Source organism: Macaca fascicularis, chromosome 5, assembly GCF_037993035.2.
Source record: "Macaca fascicularis isolate 582-1 chromosome 5, T2T-MFA8v1.1".
Classification (NCBI taxonomy): Eukaryota; Metazoa; Chordata; class Mammalia; order Primates; family Cercopithecidae; genus Macaca; species Macaca fascicularis.
The window spans coordinates 57,519,566-57,537,700 of NC_088379.1; the positions used below are offsets into that span (position 1 = coordinate 57,519,566).

Consider the following 18,135-nt stretch of genomic DNA (forward strand, 5'->3'; position numbering starts at 1 on the left):
GGGGAAAGCCCTCTGAAGAAGGAATAGGAATGTTTGGGTCAGAGTCTGCAGAAGCATGCCATGCTGGGGGTTTCTGACAGTTGGAAATGCCGAATTAGAGTTGTCATATTCACATTTCCTACTCTATTCAAAGGACCAGATACTTTCACCACCACAAACCACCCCCGTCTAAGCTCTCACCTCTCTTGTTTGGTCTTCCAGTTGCCTTCTCACTGGTCTGCATGCTTCTCCCCCTACCCCCACACCAACCACTGTTTTCCTTCATACTAGAGCCAGAGTTGTATTTTTAAATCGTTACACTACATCACTCTCATACTCAAAACTGTCCAATGACTTCTTGACTCACAATGAATGCTCAAGTTCTTGCATTGCCTCTAAGCAACCTGTTCTTTCCCTTGGTCCCTCTCTGACTTCATCTCCTACTCACCCCAGAGCTCTTCCCAGACTGTCCATGTGGCTTGTCCTTATGCTCCTTGAGCATCTGCTTAGATGTTATGTCATGAGAGAGGCCTTTCCTTGCCAACTGTGGCAGGGTCCCCAAGACTGACCCCAGATTTGATGATTCCCTAGGAGGACTCGCCAGACTCAGCGTATAATCATACACAACCAAGACTGACCCCAGATTTGATGATTCCCTAGGAGAACTCGCCAGACTCAGCATATAATCATACACAAGGCTAGGATTTATTACAGTGAAAGGATACAAAGCAAAATCAGCAAAATGAAAAGGCACATGGGGCAAAATCCAGATAAGGCCAGGCTGAGCTTCCAAGAGCCCTCTACTAGTAGAGTTATGCAGGACATGCTTACTTCCTACTCCACTCCCTGCCCCAGTAAGACACTGTGACAACACCTGTCAAGTGTTGCTAACCAGAGAAGCTCATTAAAGCCTCAGTGCCTGGGTTTTTATATTGGAGATTGGTCCCATAGGCCCCTCTACCTGGTAGGTATCCAGATTCCAGGCTCCCAGAAGGAAAACAGGGGTTCAGCATAAACCACATTGTTTGCACAAACAGTTTAGGCACACTGAGCCACTCTTATTAGGGTGGTGGGAACCCTCCCAAAATCCAAGTTCCCAGATAACAGTCAAGGGCCAACCTCGTAAGCCGGCCTTTCTAAGGAGAGCCCCCAAACTTGCTGTGTGAACTCTTTCTGCACACCAGCTTACCTCGAGTAGCAACCCCTCCCTTGCATTCATTCTGTACCCCTCACCAGCTTTTATTATTATTCTTGCCACTCCTCTTACCTGACATATTAAATATCTGTTTTTCTTCTCTTCTTACTAGAGGAGGCCATGAAGACAAAGCCATTGTTTTGTTTATTGCTATCCAGGGCCAGGACTAGGGTAAGGTAAGTCAGGTGCCCAGGTTGGAGGCCCTCACCTGGCTGCCTCACTTGCATTACCCTGGTCATAGCCCTGCTTCTATATCTCTTGCATGTAAAATAGTTCCTGCCACAAAGAAGGTTCTTAATATGTATTTTTTGAATGAATAGATAGAATAGGAATAATGAAGGGTTGTTTCAAGCAATACTAGGAATTGACATCTAAGGTTAAAAGAAAGTGAAATATTTTTCCCACTTTTTATTGATGCTTTATAATAAAATACAAATTTAGTGTCCTGAGAAGTAATGAAAAGATAATAAATATAGATGGAATACAGATAGAGGGCAGAAAAGGATATTAAGTAGGAGACTGTTGTCAGATTTTAGGACTGTGTTAGCAGATATCAATTATAACTATACATGTACATATTTTTTACTTCTATATCTATCATTTGTATTTATCCATATATTTAGATTTTAAAAGATAAAAAAGATGCAAAGATCCGGGAGCTTGAGGCCAGAGTGAGTGACTTGGAGCTGGAAAAGGTGAAGCTGGTGAATGCAGGCTCTGAGCGACTCCGGGCAGTGAAGGACATCAAACAAGAGAGAGATCAATTATTAAATGAGGTGAAAACAAGTAGGAATGAATTAAACAGTCTTTCAGGTATGTTGCTTCAGTGCAAATCCTACTAAAAAATAAGTCTTATCAGTGAAGCCAATGTAGACCCTAGCACAATTGCAAAAGAAGGGTGTCTCACTCACATGACAAACATAAATTGTTATGTTGCCCCCATGAAGTTACTCATAGCATGAAATCTCATAGTTCTCATGAAGAGCTTCCACATCTTACACTTACTGACCTTAACTTTAGTCAGCCCTCAGTATACTGGAAATTCCGTACTGAATTTCCAAGAGAAGTGTAAGGTATCCAGAGTCCAGGCTTCCAAAAGGAAAACAGATGTTCACATAAATCACATTGTTTGCACAGTTTTGTGTTTATGAAAGTGGAAACCTTGAGTCCTTTGAGTCAGATAGCTTGATTAGAGGTTTACTAAGTGACATGTTGTGAAAATAGACATGTGAATTTATTGAAAGGAAAAATCCATGGCCTTACGTTAAACTGTGAAACACTCCAGTTTGTGATTGGTATGTGTATTAGTCCCTTTTTGCATTGCTGTAAAGAACTACCTCAGACCGGGTAATTTATTTCATTTTTTTTTTTTTGAGACAGAGTCTCGCTCTGTCGTCCAGGCTGGAGTGCAGTGGTGTGATCTCAGCTCACTGCAAGCTCTGCCTCCCGGGTTCATGCCATTCTCCTGCCTCAGCCTCCTGAGTAACTGAGACAACAGGTGCCCACCACCACCCCTGGCTAATTTTTTGTATTTTTAATAGAGATGGGGTTTCACCATGTTAACCAGGATGGTCTCCATCTCCTGACCTCGTGATCCACCTGCCTTGGCCTCCCAAAGGCATGAGCCACTGCACTCAGCCCAGACTGGGTATTTATAAAGAAATGAGGTTTAATTGACTCACAGTTCTGCAGGCTGTACAGGAAGCATGGTTTGGAGGCCTCAGGAAACTTAAAATCATGGAAGATGACGGAGAAGCAAGCACATATTCACATGGCAGCAGGAGAGAGAGAGAGAGCACACAAAGGGGGAGGTGCTACACACTTTGAAACAACCAGATCACATGAGAACTCACTCACTGTCACAAGAACAGCAAGGGGGTAATCTGCCCCCATGAGCCAGTCACTTTCCACAAGGCCCCTCCTCCAACACTGGAAATTATAGCAGGACATGAGATTTCAGTTGGGACACCGAGCCAAACCATATCATTCTGCCCCTGGGCCCTCCCAAATCTCATGTCCTTCTTACATTTCAAAACACAATCACGCCTTCCCAATAGTCTCCCAAAGTCTTCACTCATTCCAGCATTAACTCAAAAGTCCAAGTCCAAAGTCTCATCTGAGACAAGGCAAATCCTTTCTACCTATGAGCCTGTAAAATAAAAAACAAGTTAGTTACTTCCAAGATATATTGAGAGTACCAGTATTGGGTAGATGTTCCTGTTCCAAAAGAGATAAATTGGCCAAAGCAAAGGGGCTACAGGGCCCATGCAAGTCCGAAACCCTACAGGGCAGTCATTAAATTTCTAAGCTTTAAAATAATCTCCTTTGACTCCATGTCTCACATTCAGGGCATGCTCATGTAAGGGGTGGGCTTCCAAAGCCTTGGGCAGCTCTGCCTCTGTGACTCTGCAGGGTACAGCCCCCGTGGCTGCTTTCATGGGCTGGCACTGAGTGCCTGTGACTTTTCCAGGCACACAGTGCAAAGCTGTCAGTGGATCTATGGATCTACCATTCTGGGGTGTGGAGGACAGTGGCCCACTTCTCATGGCTCCACTGGGCAGTGCTCCAGTGCAGGCTTTGTGTGGGGGTCCCAACCCCACATTTCCCCTCTGCACTTCCCTAGTAGGGGTTCTCCATGAGGGCTCTGCTCCTGCAGCAAACTTCCGCCTGGACATCCAGGCATTCACATATATCCTCTGAAATCTAGATGGAGGCTCCCAAGCCTCAACTCTTGCCCTCTGTACACCCACAGCCCCAACACCACATGGAAGCTGCCAAGGCTTGGGGCTTGCACTCTCTGAAACAACAGCCCGAGCTGGGCCTTGGCCCCTGTTAACCACAGTTGGAATTGGAGCAGCTGAAATGCCGGGCACCATGTCCCAAGACTGCATGGAGCAGCAGGGCTCTGGATCTGGCCCACGAAATGATTTTTTCCCTTCTAGGCCTCCAGGCAAGTGATGGGAGTGGCTTCTGAGAAGGTCTCTGAAATGACCTGGAGGCATTTTCCCCATTTTCTTGGCTGTGAACATTTGGCTCCTCTTATGCAAATTTCTGCAGCCTTGAATTTCTCCCCAGAAAATGGATTTTTCTTTTCAACTGCATGGTTGGGCTGCAAATTTTCCAAACTTTTTTGCTCTACTTCCCTTTTAAATATAAGTTCTAGCTTCAGGTTATTTCTTTTTTAATGCAAATAAGCATAGGCTTTTAGGAGCAGCCAGGCCACATCTTGAACACTTTGCTGCTTAGAAATTTCTTCTGCTAGATACCCTAAATCACCTCTCTCAAGTTCAAAGTTCCATAGATTCCTAGAGCAAGGGCACAGTGCTGCCAATCTCTTTGCTAAAGCATAGCAAGAATGATCTTTACTTCAGTTCCCAATAAGTTCCTCATCTCCATCTGAGACTTCTTCAGCCTGGACTTCATTGTTCATATCACTGTCAGCATTTTGGTCACAACAATTTAACAAGCTTCTAGGAAGTTCCAAACTTTCCCACATCTTCCTGTCTTCTTCTGATCTCTCCAAATTGTTACAACCTGTATCTGTTACCCAGTTCCAAAGCTACTTTCACATTTTCAGGTATCTGTAGAGCAGTATCCTACTTCTCTGGTACCAATTTTCTGTATTAGTTCATTTTTTGCATTGCTATAAAGAACTACCTGAGAATGAGTAATTTGTGAAGAAAAGAGGTTTAATTGACTCACAGTTCTGCAGGCTGCACAGGAAGCATGGCTGGTAGGTCTCAGAAAACATAATCATGGTGGAAGGTGAAGGGGAAGCAAGCACATCTTCACATGGTAGCAGTAGAAAGAGAGAGAGAGCGAAGAGGGAGGTGCTACACACTTTCAAACAACCAGATCTCATGAGAACTCACACACTATCACAAGAACAGCAAGGGGGAAATCCTTCCCCATGATCCAATCACCTCCCACAAGGCCCCTCCTCCAACACTGGGAATTGCAATAGGACATGAGATTTGGGTCAGAACACAGAGCCAAACCATATTAGTATGGTATGAAGTATCATGTACTTCATAAAGTCAGAAGTTACTGAGCATTTACTATGTGCAAGACACTGTGATAGAACTTGGAAACCCCACAATGAAGCTCACAGTCTAGTGGGGAGATAAACCTAGATAAACCAGTGTGTGAGGCACAATGAAAGTTATTGAATACAAAGATAGCACAGAGGATACAGAATTTACCTCCTGTAGGGAGTGACGTCTGTACTGGGCTTGAAAGAGGAAAAGGAATTCGGCAGGTGAAAAAGAAGTGCAGGGGACATTCCAGGCAGAGAGAACATTATGGGCAAATGCATGAAGCCATGAAATATCAAAATGTGACCTGAGAAGTATTACCTGGAGCAAAAGTACAAATGAATGAGGGCTAAGAAATAAGGCAGAATAGATAGGTAGAGCTGGGTAATGTGGAGCCCACAAAGGATATTAAGTAGGAGATTTTCTGTCAGATTTTAGATGGACTGTGTTAGTAAGTAAATTAGAGAAAAGAAAGGCAGACCAAGCAGTTAAGGAGGATTTTTGCAGTAGTCCCAGATAAATAGAATGAGGACTTGAACTAAGGCAGCGGCAGTGAGAATGGAAGGAAAGAATTAAGAATATTTTTGGAGGTTAAATCAACAGGACTTAGTTGTTGCAGGGATTAAGTGTAGGTTTCAGGATTTCAGTTTGTGGTATTGGAAAATCAGTCTCAGCAACTGAGAGAGGGAACCAAAAGGAAAGGCAGGCTTGAGGGCTGGAGGATGAGATGTAGTCACTGTGAGGCAGTTGGTTTCAGGTAGCACGAGGACATCTACATGGAGATGTCTGGACAAAGGGAGCTGGAGCTTTGATCCTTTTACATATAAATCTAATCATAGAAGTAGATACATATAAATAAATGTGTGTGTGTGTGTGCGTGTGTGTATTCTAGTATATCAAATGATGAGTTTGTGCCAGGTGTTTTCATAGATACTGGAGATAAGTCAGATAAGACAGATGGCAGCCTCAGGTTATTTATAGTGTCATGGAGATTCATCTACCAGCAGATGGTGGTTAAGTCTACTCTAGTGGACATGGTCATCCAAGAAGAAGGTTTAAGATGAAATAACTGCAAACTAATTACAATGTTTGGGAAAAAACAATGAGTAGTAAGTGGGTAAAGGAGGAATAGGATCCACCCAAGCAGATTAAAAAGAAAGAGTCATATCCCTGGAATTGTGTATGTACATCTCATTTCTGTAACAAAGGAAGATGTAATTAAATGAGTTATCTTCCATTTCTAAAATTCTGCGATCATTAATTACAGATAAAATGTACTTAATTAACAATGGGATAGAAAAAAGTAACCATCTGTTATTGATTATCACATTGTATAGAGGAGTATGAAGTCTTAAAAAGGAATTTCCGAAACAAAAGTGAAGAAATGGAAATGACTACAAATAAGCTGAAAATGCAGTTAAAATCTGCACAGTCTGAACTAGAACAGACAAGAAATACATTAAAATCAATGGAAGGATCTGATGGTCATGGTATGCTCTGTTAGATGTAAAATTTTTTCTTCTGTTTTTAATTTAATGGTCTAAATTCGTTAAAACACAAACCCAAATACATTACCTACCACCTCTTCACAGTGCTAAATGATATGAGAAATGTACAATAGTAGGTATTGATGATGGATATTATGTAGCAGTAGTTAATTGTTTTTAGGGAAATTGCCATGGAGTTAATTTAATCCCTAAGCTATCTGAATCTTTCCTTTCCTGTGGCTATTTCAGTAATTTCTAACAGATCTCAGTATCCATTAATGTCAAGTAATTATTTTTAAGGATATAAATACAAGTTACCAGTAATTTCCATTCAACCCTTTATTTTTCAACATGTACATTATATAAACTGTAGGTCTGTGGCTAGTTGGCAGTTCTTGATTCCTTCACTGTGATAAAAATTAGAAGGAATCCTGGAAATTGAATTGTTAGGTGAGGGGACTCTTCTCACCACCTGTACTTATTCCCCTTTTACCTTGCTGCCCATACTAATGCAGAGAGATAAAAAGGTTATCTTCCAGTTCATGTTATTCATATAATTGTTGACATGACCATATTAGCTGACCATAGGAATTAATATTTATCTAATTAAAGTGTACATTTTTCCGTTTCTCAATATTTTTTAATATCAGAAGATTTATTTTTGTGCTCGCTTTGGCAGCACTTATACTAAAATTAGAACAATATAAAGAAGATTACCATAGTCTCTGTGCAAGGACGACCACAAATTCTTGATGTGTTTCATATTTTGTGTGGTTTGGCCCTTTACTGGTTAACACAGATAAACTCGTTGGGTTTGGAGAAGTCACTTGAGAGGTCTTTTGGGGTCTGCTGCCCCTACTCCCCAGACAGCAACCCTGTCTTACTGTCGGGCATCTTCACAACCACCCCAGGGACATTACAATTATTAAGTTACCTAGAGAACCCTTGTATTCTCATTCAAATTCTTGTTTTTATTTTTTAAATCAACTTTAAATAAAAAAAAAATTTGTTTGAGAATATTACCTTTCAAGGCCAACCATGATCCACTTAATCAGCCCATAATTCTTCAAAGTGGTGAGCAAATGATGTCAGACTTTTAACCTATTAATAAATCAATATACAGTCCCTGTTTTGACAGTTTAGATAGAAGAACTATATCTTGTTAATGAGAAGTCAGACCTTTCATTCTGATGGCTTGTTTATAATGAATGGTATATTTTCATTTTTCTTTTTAACCTCTAAATTATAGCCAGACTGGACTCTAAGCTGTGGCATTTTCAGTCCTTTTTCCTCAGCTGACTATAAGAAAAAAAAAATCAGATATGCTTATGCTGGCAGTTTGGCTACTGAGATGGTAGTGAGTTCCAAGCACATGACAACAATCATGAGAATAAAAATTGGAGGGTTTGTGATATCACGGACCCTTTAAAAAGATACACTAGATGTCTCATGCAGTATTTTAAGTATGAGTTTCTGGAAAAATCATTTTAGTAATAAAACAATATATGTTATTCTTTATGTGACACCCCCCATATCTACACACACACACGTATTATATATTATAAATTTCCCTACGTGTGTAAGTATGAGTTTAGTCAATGTTATTGTTATTACTGGAAAGGTGGCAACGTATCATGGTCAATGAAATTAATCCCAGTGGCAAAAACCCTGTAAAACATGATTATATGTATGTTTCCCAGCTAAAAATCTCTAGTAGTAGTTAAAAGTTATTATATTCCAATATTATGAAAACTGAAGACATTTGTCCATGATCTTTTCCTTGAAATTGCCCAGACAACTTGGAGGATCTTACTTGTCACCTTCTCATAAAGTTTAACCATCAAATTACCATAGTCTCTCAAACTTAAGAACCTAAGGCATAGTTTGCCTCTTTTTTTTTTCCCAGCTATGAAAGTGGCAATGGGGATGCAAAAGCAAATCACAGCCAAAAGAGGTCAGATAGATGCCCTTCAGAGCAAGATACAGTTTTTGGAAGAGGCAATGACAAATGCAAATAAGGTGGGTCGCTGTCCTCAGAATGGGGAAACCAACATGTTCACTCACGGACAGACCACAAGACAGAATAAGATGAAGCAGAGATGCAAAGTGCAAGGGGAAGAGGAAAGCTTATTTCTAGGTGAGAGAACAAGGGAAAAGTTCCTAGAAAAGCATTTGAGCAGAATGATGAAAGACAGCTACTATTTTAAACATGGGGGGGTCACGCCCAAGATGGCCAAATAGGAACAGCTCCAGCCTCCAGCTCCCAGCGTGAGCGACACAGAAGACGGGTGATTTCTGCATTTTCAACTGAGGTACTGGGTTCATCTCACTGGGGCGTGTCGGACAGTTGGTGCTGGTCCGCGGGTGCAGCCTGACCAGCAAGAGCTGAAGCAGGGCAAGGCATCACCTCACGTGGGAAGCACAAGGGGGAAAGGAATTCCTTTTCCTAGCAAAAGGAAAGTGAGACACACAACACCTGGAAAATGGAGTAACTCCCACCCTAATACTGCGCTTTACCAAGGGTCTTAGCAAATGGCACACAAGGAGATTATATCCCACACCTGGCCCGGAGGGTCCCACACCCACGGAGCCTCCCTCATTGCTAGCACAACAGTCTGAAATCTAACTGCAAGGCAGCAGCGAGGCTGGGGGAGGGGTGCCCGCCGTTGCTGAGGCTTAAGTAGGTAAACAAAGCCTCTGGGAAGCTCGAATTGGGTGGAGCCCACCACAGCTCAAGGAGGCCTGCCTGCCTCTCTACAGTCCTCCTCTGGGGACAGGGCATAGCTAAACAAAAAGTAGCAGAAACCTCAGCAGAGGTAAACGTCCCTGCCCGACAGCTTTGAAGAGGGCAGTGGATCTCCCAGCACGGAGGTTGAGATCTGAGAATGGACAGACTGCCTGCTCAAGTGGGTCCCTGACCCCTGAGTAGCCTAACTGGGAGACATCCCCCACTAGGTGCAGACCGACATCTCACACCTCACACAACTGGGTACATCCCTGAGACGAAGCTTCCAGAGCAAGAATCAGACAGCAACACTCGCTGTTCAGCAATATTCTATCTTCTGCAGCCTCCGCTGCTGATACCCAGGCAAACAGGGTCTGGAGTAAACCTCAAGCAAACTCCAACAGACCTGCAGCTGAGGGTCCTGACTGTTAGAAGGAAACCTAACAAACAGAAAGGACAAACACACCAAAACCCATCAGTACGTCAGCATCATCAAAGACAAAAGGCAGATAAAACCACAAAGATGGGGGGAAAGCAGTGCAGAAAAGCTGGAAGTTCAAAAAATCAGAGCGCATCTCCCCCTCCAAAAGAATGCAGCTCATCGCCAGCAACGGAACAAAGCTGGACCGAGAATGACTTTGACGAGTTGAGAGAAGAAAGCTTCAGTCGATCAAACTTCTCAGAGCTAAAGGAGGACCTATGTAACCAGTGCAAAGAAACTAAAAACCTTGAAAAAAGATTTGACGAATGGATAAGTAGAATAACCAATGTAGAGAAGTCCTTAAAAAAACTGATAGAGATGAAAACCGTAACACGGGAACTATGTGACAAATGCACAAGCTTCAGTAACTGACTTGATCAACTGGAAGAAAGAGTATCAGAGATTGAAGATCAAATGAATGAAATGAAGCGAGAAGAGAAGCGTAGAGAAAAAAGAGAAAAAAAATGAACAAAGCCTCCAAGAAATATGGGATTATGTGAAAAGACCAAATCTACATCTGATTGGTGTGCCTGAAAGTGACGGGGAAAATGGAACCAAGTTGGAAAACATTCTGCAGGATATCATCCAGGAGAACTTCCCCAACCTAGTAAGGCAGGTCAGCATTCAAATTCAGGAAATACGGAGAACACCATAAAGATACTCCTCGAGAAGAGCAACTCCAAGACACATAACTGTCAGATTCACCAAAGTTGAAATGAAGGAAAAAATGTTAAGGGCAGCCAGAGAGAAAGGTCGGGTTACCCACAAAGGGAGGCCCATCAGACTAACAGCAGATCTCTCGGTAGAAACTCTCCAAGCCAGAAGAGAGTGGGGGCCAATATTCAACATTATTAAAGACAAGAATTTTCAACCCAGAATTTCATATCCAGCCAAACTAAGTTTCATAAGTGAAGGAGAAATAAAATCCTTTACAGATAAGCAAATGCTTAGAGATTTTGTCACCACCAGGCCTGCCCTACAAGAGATCCTGAAGGAAGCACTAAACATGGAAAGGAACAGCAGGTACCAGCCATTGCAAAAACATGCCAAAATGTAAAGTCCAGCAATGCTAGGAAGAAAATGCATCAACTAACTAGCAAAATAACCAGCTAATGTCATAATGACAGCATTAAGTTCACACGTAACAATATTAAGCTTAAATGTAAATGGACTAAATGGTCCAATTAAAAGACACAGACTGGCAAATTGGATAAAGAGTCAAGACCCATCAGTTTGCTGTATTCAGGAGACACATCTCACATGCAGAGACACACATCAGCTCAAAATAAAGGGATGGAGGAAGATCTACCAAGCAAATGGAAAACAAAAAAAAAAAAGCAGGGGTTGCAATCCTAGTCTCTGATAAAACAGACTTTAAACCATCAAAGATCGAGAGACAAAGAAGACCATTACATAATGGTAAAGGGATCAATTCATCAGAAAGAGCTAACTATCCTAAATATATATGGACCCAATACAGGAGCACCCAGATTCATAAAGCATGTCCTTAGAGACTTACAAAGAGACGTAGACTCCCGTACAATAATAATGGGAGACTTTAACACCCCACTGTCAACATTAGACAGATCGAGACAGAAAGTTAACAAGGATATCCAGGAATTGAACACAACTCTGCACCAAGTGGACCTAATAGACGTCTACAGAACTCTCCACCCCAAAACAACAGAATATACATTCTTCTCAGCACCACATCACACTTATTCCAAAATTGACCACGTAGTTGGAAGTAAAGCACTCCTCAGCAAATGTAAAAGAACAGAAATTATAACAAACTGTCTCTCAGACCACAGTGCAATCAAACTAGAACTCAGGACTAAGAAACTCAATCAAAACCACTCAACTACATGGAAACTGAGCAACCTGCCCCTGAATGACTACTGGGTACATAATGAAATGAAGGCAGAAATAAAGATGTTCTTTGAAACCAATGAGAACAAAGATACAACATACCAGAATCTCTGGGACACTTTTAAAGCAGTGTGTAGAGGGAAATCTATAGCACTAAATGCCCACAAGAGAAAGCAGGAAAGATCTAAAATTGACACCCTAACATCACAATTAAAAGAACTAGAGAAGCAAGAGCAAACACATTCAAAAGCTAGCAGAAGGCAAGAAATAACTAAGATCAGAGCAGAACTGAAGGAGACGGAGACACAAAAAACCCTCCAAAAAATCAATGAATCCAGGAGCTGGTTTTTTGAAAACATCAACAAAATTGATAGACTTCTAGCAAGACTAATAAAGAAAAAAAAAGAGAGAAGAATCAAATAGATACAATAAAAAATAATAAAGGGGATATCACCACCAACCCCACAGAAATACAAACTACCATCAGAGAATACTGTAAACACCTCTATGCAAATAAACTAGAAAACCTAGGAGAAATGGATAATTTCCTGGACACTTACACTCTCCCAAGACTAAACCAGGAAGCAGTTGAATCCCTGAATAGACCAATAGCAGGCTCTGAAATTGAGGCAATAATTAATAGCCTACCAACCAAAAAAAGTCCAGGACCAGACAGATTCACAGGCGAATTCTACCAGAGGTACAAGGAGGTGTTGATACCATTCCTTCTGAAATTATTCCAATCAATAGAAAAAGAGGGAATCCTCCCTAACTCATTTTACAAGGCCAACATCATCCTGATACGAAAGCCTGGCAGAGATACAACAAAAAAAGAGAATTTTAGACCAATATCCCTGATGAACATCGATGCAAAAATCCTCAATAAAATACTGGCAAACTGAATCCAGCAGCACATCAAAAAGGTTATCCACCATGATCAAATGGGCTTCATCCCTGGGATGCAAGGCTGGTTCAACATATGCTACTCAATAAACATAATCCAGCATATAAACAGAACCAAAGACAAAAACCACATGATTATCTCAATAGATGCAGAAAAGGCCTTTGACAAAATTCAACAGCCCTTCATGCTAAAACCTCTCAATAAATTCGGTATTGATGGAACGTATCTCAAAATAATAAGAGCTATTTATGACAAATCCATAGCCAATATCATACTGAATGGGCAAAAACTGGAAGCATTCCCTTTAAAAACTGGCACAAAACAGGGATGCCCTCTCTCACCACTCCTATTCAACATAGTGTTGGAAGTTCTGGCTAGGGCAATCAGGCAAGAGAAAGAAATCAAGAGTATTCAGTTAGGAAAAGAAGAAATCAAATTGTCCCTCTTTGCAGATGACATGATTGTATATTTAGAAAACCCCATTGTCTCAGCCCAAAATCTCCTTAAGCTGATAAGCAACTTCAGCAGAGTCTCAGGATATAAAATCAATGTGCAAAAATCACAAGCATTCTTATACACCAGTAACAGACAAACAGAGAGCCAAATCATGAATGAACTCCCATTCACAATTGCTTCAAAGAGAATAAAATACCTAGGAATCTAACTTACAAGGGATGTAAAGGACCTCTTCAAGGAGAACTGCAAACCACTGCTCAGTGAAACAAAAGAGGACACAAACAAATGGAAGAATATTCCATGCTCATGGATAGGAAGAATCAATATTGTGAAAATGGCCATACTGCCCAAGGTCATTTATAGATTCAATGCCATCCCCATTAAGCTACCAATGAGTTTCTTCACAGAATTGGAAAAAACTGCTTTAAAGTTCATATGGAACCAAAAAAGACCCCGCATTGCCAAGACAATCCTAAGTCAAAAGAACCAAGCTGGAGGCATCACGCCACCTGACTTCAAACTATACTACAAGGCTACAGTAACCAAAACAGCATGGTACTGGTACCAAAACAGCGATATAGACCAATGGAACAGAACAGAGCCCTCAGAAATAATACCACACATCTACAGCCATCTGATCTTTGACAAGCCTGACAAAAACAAGAAATGGGGAAAGGATTCCCTATTTAATAAGTGGTGCTGGGAAAATTGGTTAGCCATAAGTAGAAAGCTGAAACTGGATCCTTTCCTTACTCCTTATGCGAAAATTAATTCAAGATGGATTAGAGACTTAAATATTAGACCTAAAACCATAAAAACCCTAGAAGAAAACCTAGGTAATACTATTCAGGACATAGGCATGGGCAAGGACTTCATGTCTAAAACACCAAAAGCAACGGCAACAAAAGCCAAAATTGACAAATGGGATCTAATTAAACCAAAGAGCTTCTGCACAGGAAAAGAAACTACCATCAGAGTGAACAGGCAACCTACAGAATGGGAGAACATTTTTGCAATCTACTCATCTGACAAAGGGCTAATATCCAGAACCTACAAAGAACTCAATCAAATTTACAAGAAAAAAACAAACAACCCCATCAAAAAGTGGGCAAAGGATATGAACAGACACTTCTCAAAAGAAGACATTCATACAGCCAACAGACACATGAAAAAATGCTCCTCATCACTTGCCATCAGAGAAATGCAAATCAAAACCACAATGAGATACCATCTCACACCAGTTAGAATGACAATCATTAAAAAATCAGGGAACAACAGGTGCTGGAGAGGATGTGGAGAAATAGGAACACTCTTACACTGTTGGTGGGGCTGTAAACTAGTTCAACCATTGTGGAAAACAGTGTGGTAATTCTTCAAGGATCTAGAACTAGAAATACCATTTGACCCAGCCATCCCATTACTGGAGATATACCCAAAGGATTATAAGTCATGCTGCTATAAAGACACATGCACACGTATGTTTATTGCGGCACTATTCACAATAGCAAAGACTTGGAATCAACCCAAATGTCCATCAGTGACAGACTGGATGAAGAAAATGTGGCACATATACTATGGAATACTATGCAGCCATAAAAAAGGGTGAGTTTGTGTGCTTTGTAGAGACATGGATGCAGCTGGAAGCCATTATTCTCAGCAAACTATCGCAAGAACAGAAAACCAAATACCGCATGTTCTCACTCATAGGTGGGAATTGAACAATGAGATCACTTGAACACAGGAAGGAGAACATCACACACCAGGTCGTATTGTGGGGAGGGGGGAGGGGGGAGGGATAGCATTAGGAGATATACCTAATGTAAATGACGAGTTAATGGGTGCAGCACATCAACATGGCACATGTATACATACGTAACAAACCTGCACATTGTGCACATGTACCCTAGAACTTAACATATAAAAAAATAAAAAATAAAAATAAAGGAAAGCATTATTTACTAGGAAAGGCAAGTTAATGAATGCCAAATAGAAAAAAAAAATCTACATTTGTTTAGTGGCAAAATGATCCTGTCTACAATTGCTTGTCTCATTATTTTTCTCTGCTACAGGTCTGTGATCAACTTGACTGTAGAAACAGCAGCTTATTGTTATATCTCCCAGTGCCTATGAGAATGTTTGAGTTTGAACATGTAATAGAAGCCTGATGAATGGTGGCTAAGTGGATGAATAAAACAATTAGTGAATCAGTTCAAATCAGAACCAACCAGAATCAACACTTTTATAATATTTTAAAGCTCTCAGAATATTCTTATACTTGAATCAGGATCAAATCAGCATTTGATTTGGCCTTAAAAATCAATTTAAAAAGAGACTAATAATGCAAATGATCAAAAAACATGAATGGAAAGTTTATAAAAGAAGAAATACAAATATATCAATATACATATGAAAATTTGTTAACATTGCTAGCTGCTTAATTATTAAAATGCAAAATAAAGTAAATATGAGACACTGTCAGATTCCATGGATTCTAGTTCAAATCTGGGCACACAATGTTTATGTAATAACCATTCCATGTATTGAATATTCTCTTTATTGGATAAAAGAACGACACAATTCAAACAAAACAAAACAAAACGTGGGAAATGGGAAAAAGAACATTCTTGGTAGAGGCAAGAAATGATTATAAACAAAATACAGTGAGTTCCATTATAATGTGACATACATGTTTCTAAAATCGTTGTGCTATGCAAAATTGTGTAATAAAAACCACAGGGCTTATGGGAACAATGGGATCAGGAGCACCACACTAACAAATTTCATTTGTGATGCATAAAAAAATAGGAACCTAATAAAAACAATAGCAGTTTTACACATACTAAATTGTTAAGAAATATATAAATACAACAATAAGTATAGCTCTTTGTCTTAAAAATGACCAGAAGTTTTCTTAAGTGTATATGCAGCTTGTATGTTATTGTGGAGGAGTAGAAGGAGAGTTTCCTGTAACATTGCATGTGCATGGATGTGGTTCATAACACATGGTAAAACTGAGGTAGCTGGTAGGTGGGTGTTGGTGTGCATGTATGCTTCTTGTGTATTCCTATGCAGCTGTATTTAGCTAGGTTGAGTTTTCTGCATTGACCTAGTGTTTCTCATGAATGAGACTCATTCACGAATAAGCAACCATGAAATTTGCCTAATACTCAAATGTTCCCTGGTATATCCATTACTTTGGAAAAAGTGTGTGTTTTGGAAGAAGATTTATAACAGAACAGACCAGAGGTGAGAAAGTAAATAACAAGTAGAAAATAAGTGCAACCAAAGTAATTGCTAATTTACTATCCATGATGAGGTATCAAAATACTTCAGAGTATTTGCAACTGAATATTAACAAGTATAAACCTACATTTGTGCATACCCCTTATCATGTAGACTTATTTCTTCTTTCTTTATTTCTTCTTTCCAATTTTTTCTTGCCTTCCTTTCTCTTATCCTGAATTCATTTTTTTCTTTCTCCTTTTTTTTTTTTTTGGCCTTTGGGAACCTAAAGTAGTGCTTATCCTTCCTGATAGCACTTACAGCTTTAAGAGGTTACTGCCTGCTGTCAACAAAGATGCCTGCCCTGCTGAAAAGAAAATATTCATCATAGCTCTATGATATTCCCTCCAAACGAAAAGGAGAAAGCCTATACAATTAATCCCCCTTTCCTTCTGAAGCCTTTTCTGCCTAATCTAATCAGAAAAGGAAAACTTTTTTGCATTTTACAGTAGCAACACCTTCTACCTTATTTACAATAAACGTTTTTCGCTATGAAAAAATACATATTTAAAGAAATGTAGACTCAACGAACTGATGTCTGTATTTTAACTTGACAACTATGCATTTATTATTTTTGTATACATATTCCATGGTGCTTTTTTGGAGGGATGAACTAATTTTAATGAAATGTTGTTTAATAGCAGAGACTATTAGATCAGTAAGCTCACTGTCATCATTGGGCTGTTAAGTGACTTGCGGGCAGGAACTATATATCTCATTTGTTTTTCTGTCACAGGGTCTGCAGTAGGCATTTGTGAAATGAATATTCAACCTTGAAACAAAATAGAAATCCATAAAACTTTCAAGTAATGCATATTTTGAAAATCTCTGTTGTTTAAAATAAATTTTAGTAAAATTTGATATACAATTATTTGATCCCAATTCACTAAAACACTGTCTTTTTAGGACAATATAGTTATTTCATATTTTGTAGATTTTATCAAAGATGTATTAAGACTAGAAAGAAGTAATAATACCAGCAATGATTAAAATAGGAGAGAGTACATAATAACATACTCCCATCAGCTCCCAACCACAACTCAGAAGCAATTAAATGGCATATAAATTAAACTTATCTAGTTCTGGGTCCCTTAAACAAAAATTTTATATTTCTGTTACCTTTTAGCATCTACATCAGCAGGTGATTTCTGATATTTTTCTCTCATATAATTGTAGGAGAAACATTTTCTGAAAGAAGAGAAGAGTAAACTCAGTCAGGAATTGAGTACTGTTGCCACAGAAAAAAACAAGATGGCTGGGGAGTTGGAAGTTCTACGATCCCAGGAACGCCGTTTGAAAGAAAAGGTTACTAATATGGAAGTTGCTCTGGATAAGGTAATTATTAACTAAACATATAAAGTAATTATCAACTAAATAGTTATTAACCAAATAGAATTGTTCTGAACAAAAGCTCTGTGTAGACAGGAACTGAATGTATCAATTTGTGTTGTATCCCAATCACCTAGCACAGAGGAAATACCTATCCTATAGAGAAGGCATTTCTGAATTTTAAAATGTAGTCATAATGCATACTTTTTGCCAGGTTTTCTTTTTCAGGCTAACATAGTCACAGGGCAGTAAGATCAAAGATGTTACGATGTTCCTGATACTCTTAGTGACCTGAATAAGTAAAAATGTCTCCATGAGCACCTGACTTACCACCAAAAAGTGACTTGGGCACTTGGTAGAAGACAGTCTCTTAATAATGTCAATAAAATGATAA

General features: G+C 39.8%; 1 protein-coding gene and 1 non-coding gene across 6 annotated transcripts in view; both read left to right on the plus strand.

The window, feature by feature from the left end:
* The window catches only part of CCDC158 (coiled-coil domain containing 158), a 115,380-nt gene that overhangs the window by 56,971 nt on the left and 40,274 nt on the right, over window positions 1-18,135 (plus strand). For 4 of the 5 annotated variants that reach the window (XM_074039847.1, XM_074039848.1, XM_074039846.1 and 1 more), the window contains one exon: window positions 1,798-2,033. In XM_074039847.1, the coding sequence (XP_073895948.1) occupies window positions 1,798-2,016 (219 nt within the window). In that variant the 3' untranslated portion in view covers window positions 2,017-2,033. Of the gene's footprint in view, window positions 1-1,797; window positions 2,034-6,545; window positions 6,699-8,601; window positions 8,715-17,588; window positions 17,748-18,135 lie in introns of those variants that run through there. The other variant, XM_045392463.3, reaches the window with a different exon arrangement.
* LOC123573739 (U6 spliceosomal RNA) lies at window positions 7,359-7,464 on the plus strand. Its single transcript, XR_006698477.1, has one exon. It is a non-coding gene; the product is annotated as a U6 spliceosomal RNA (small nuclear RNA).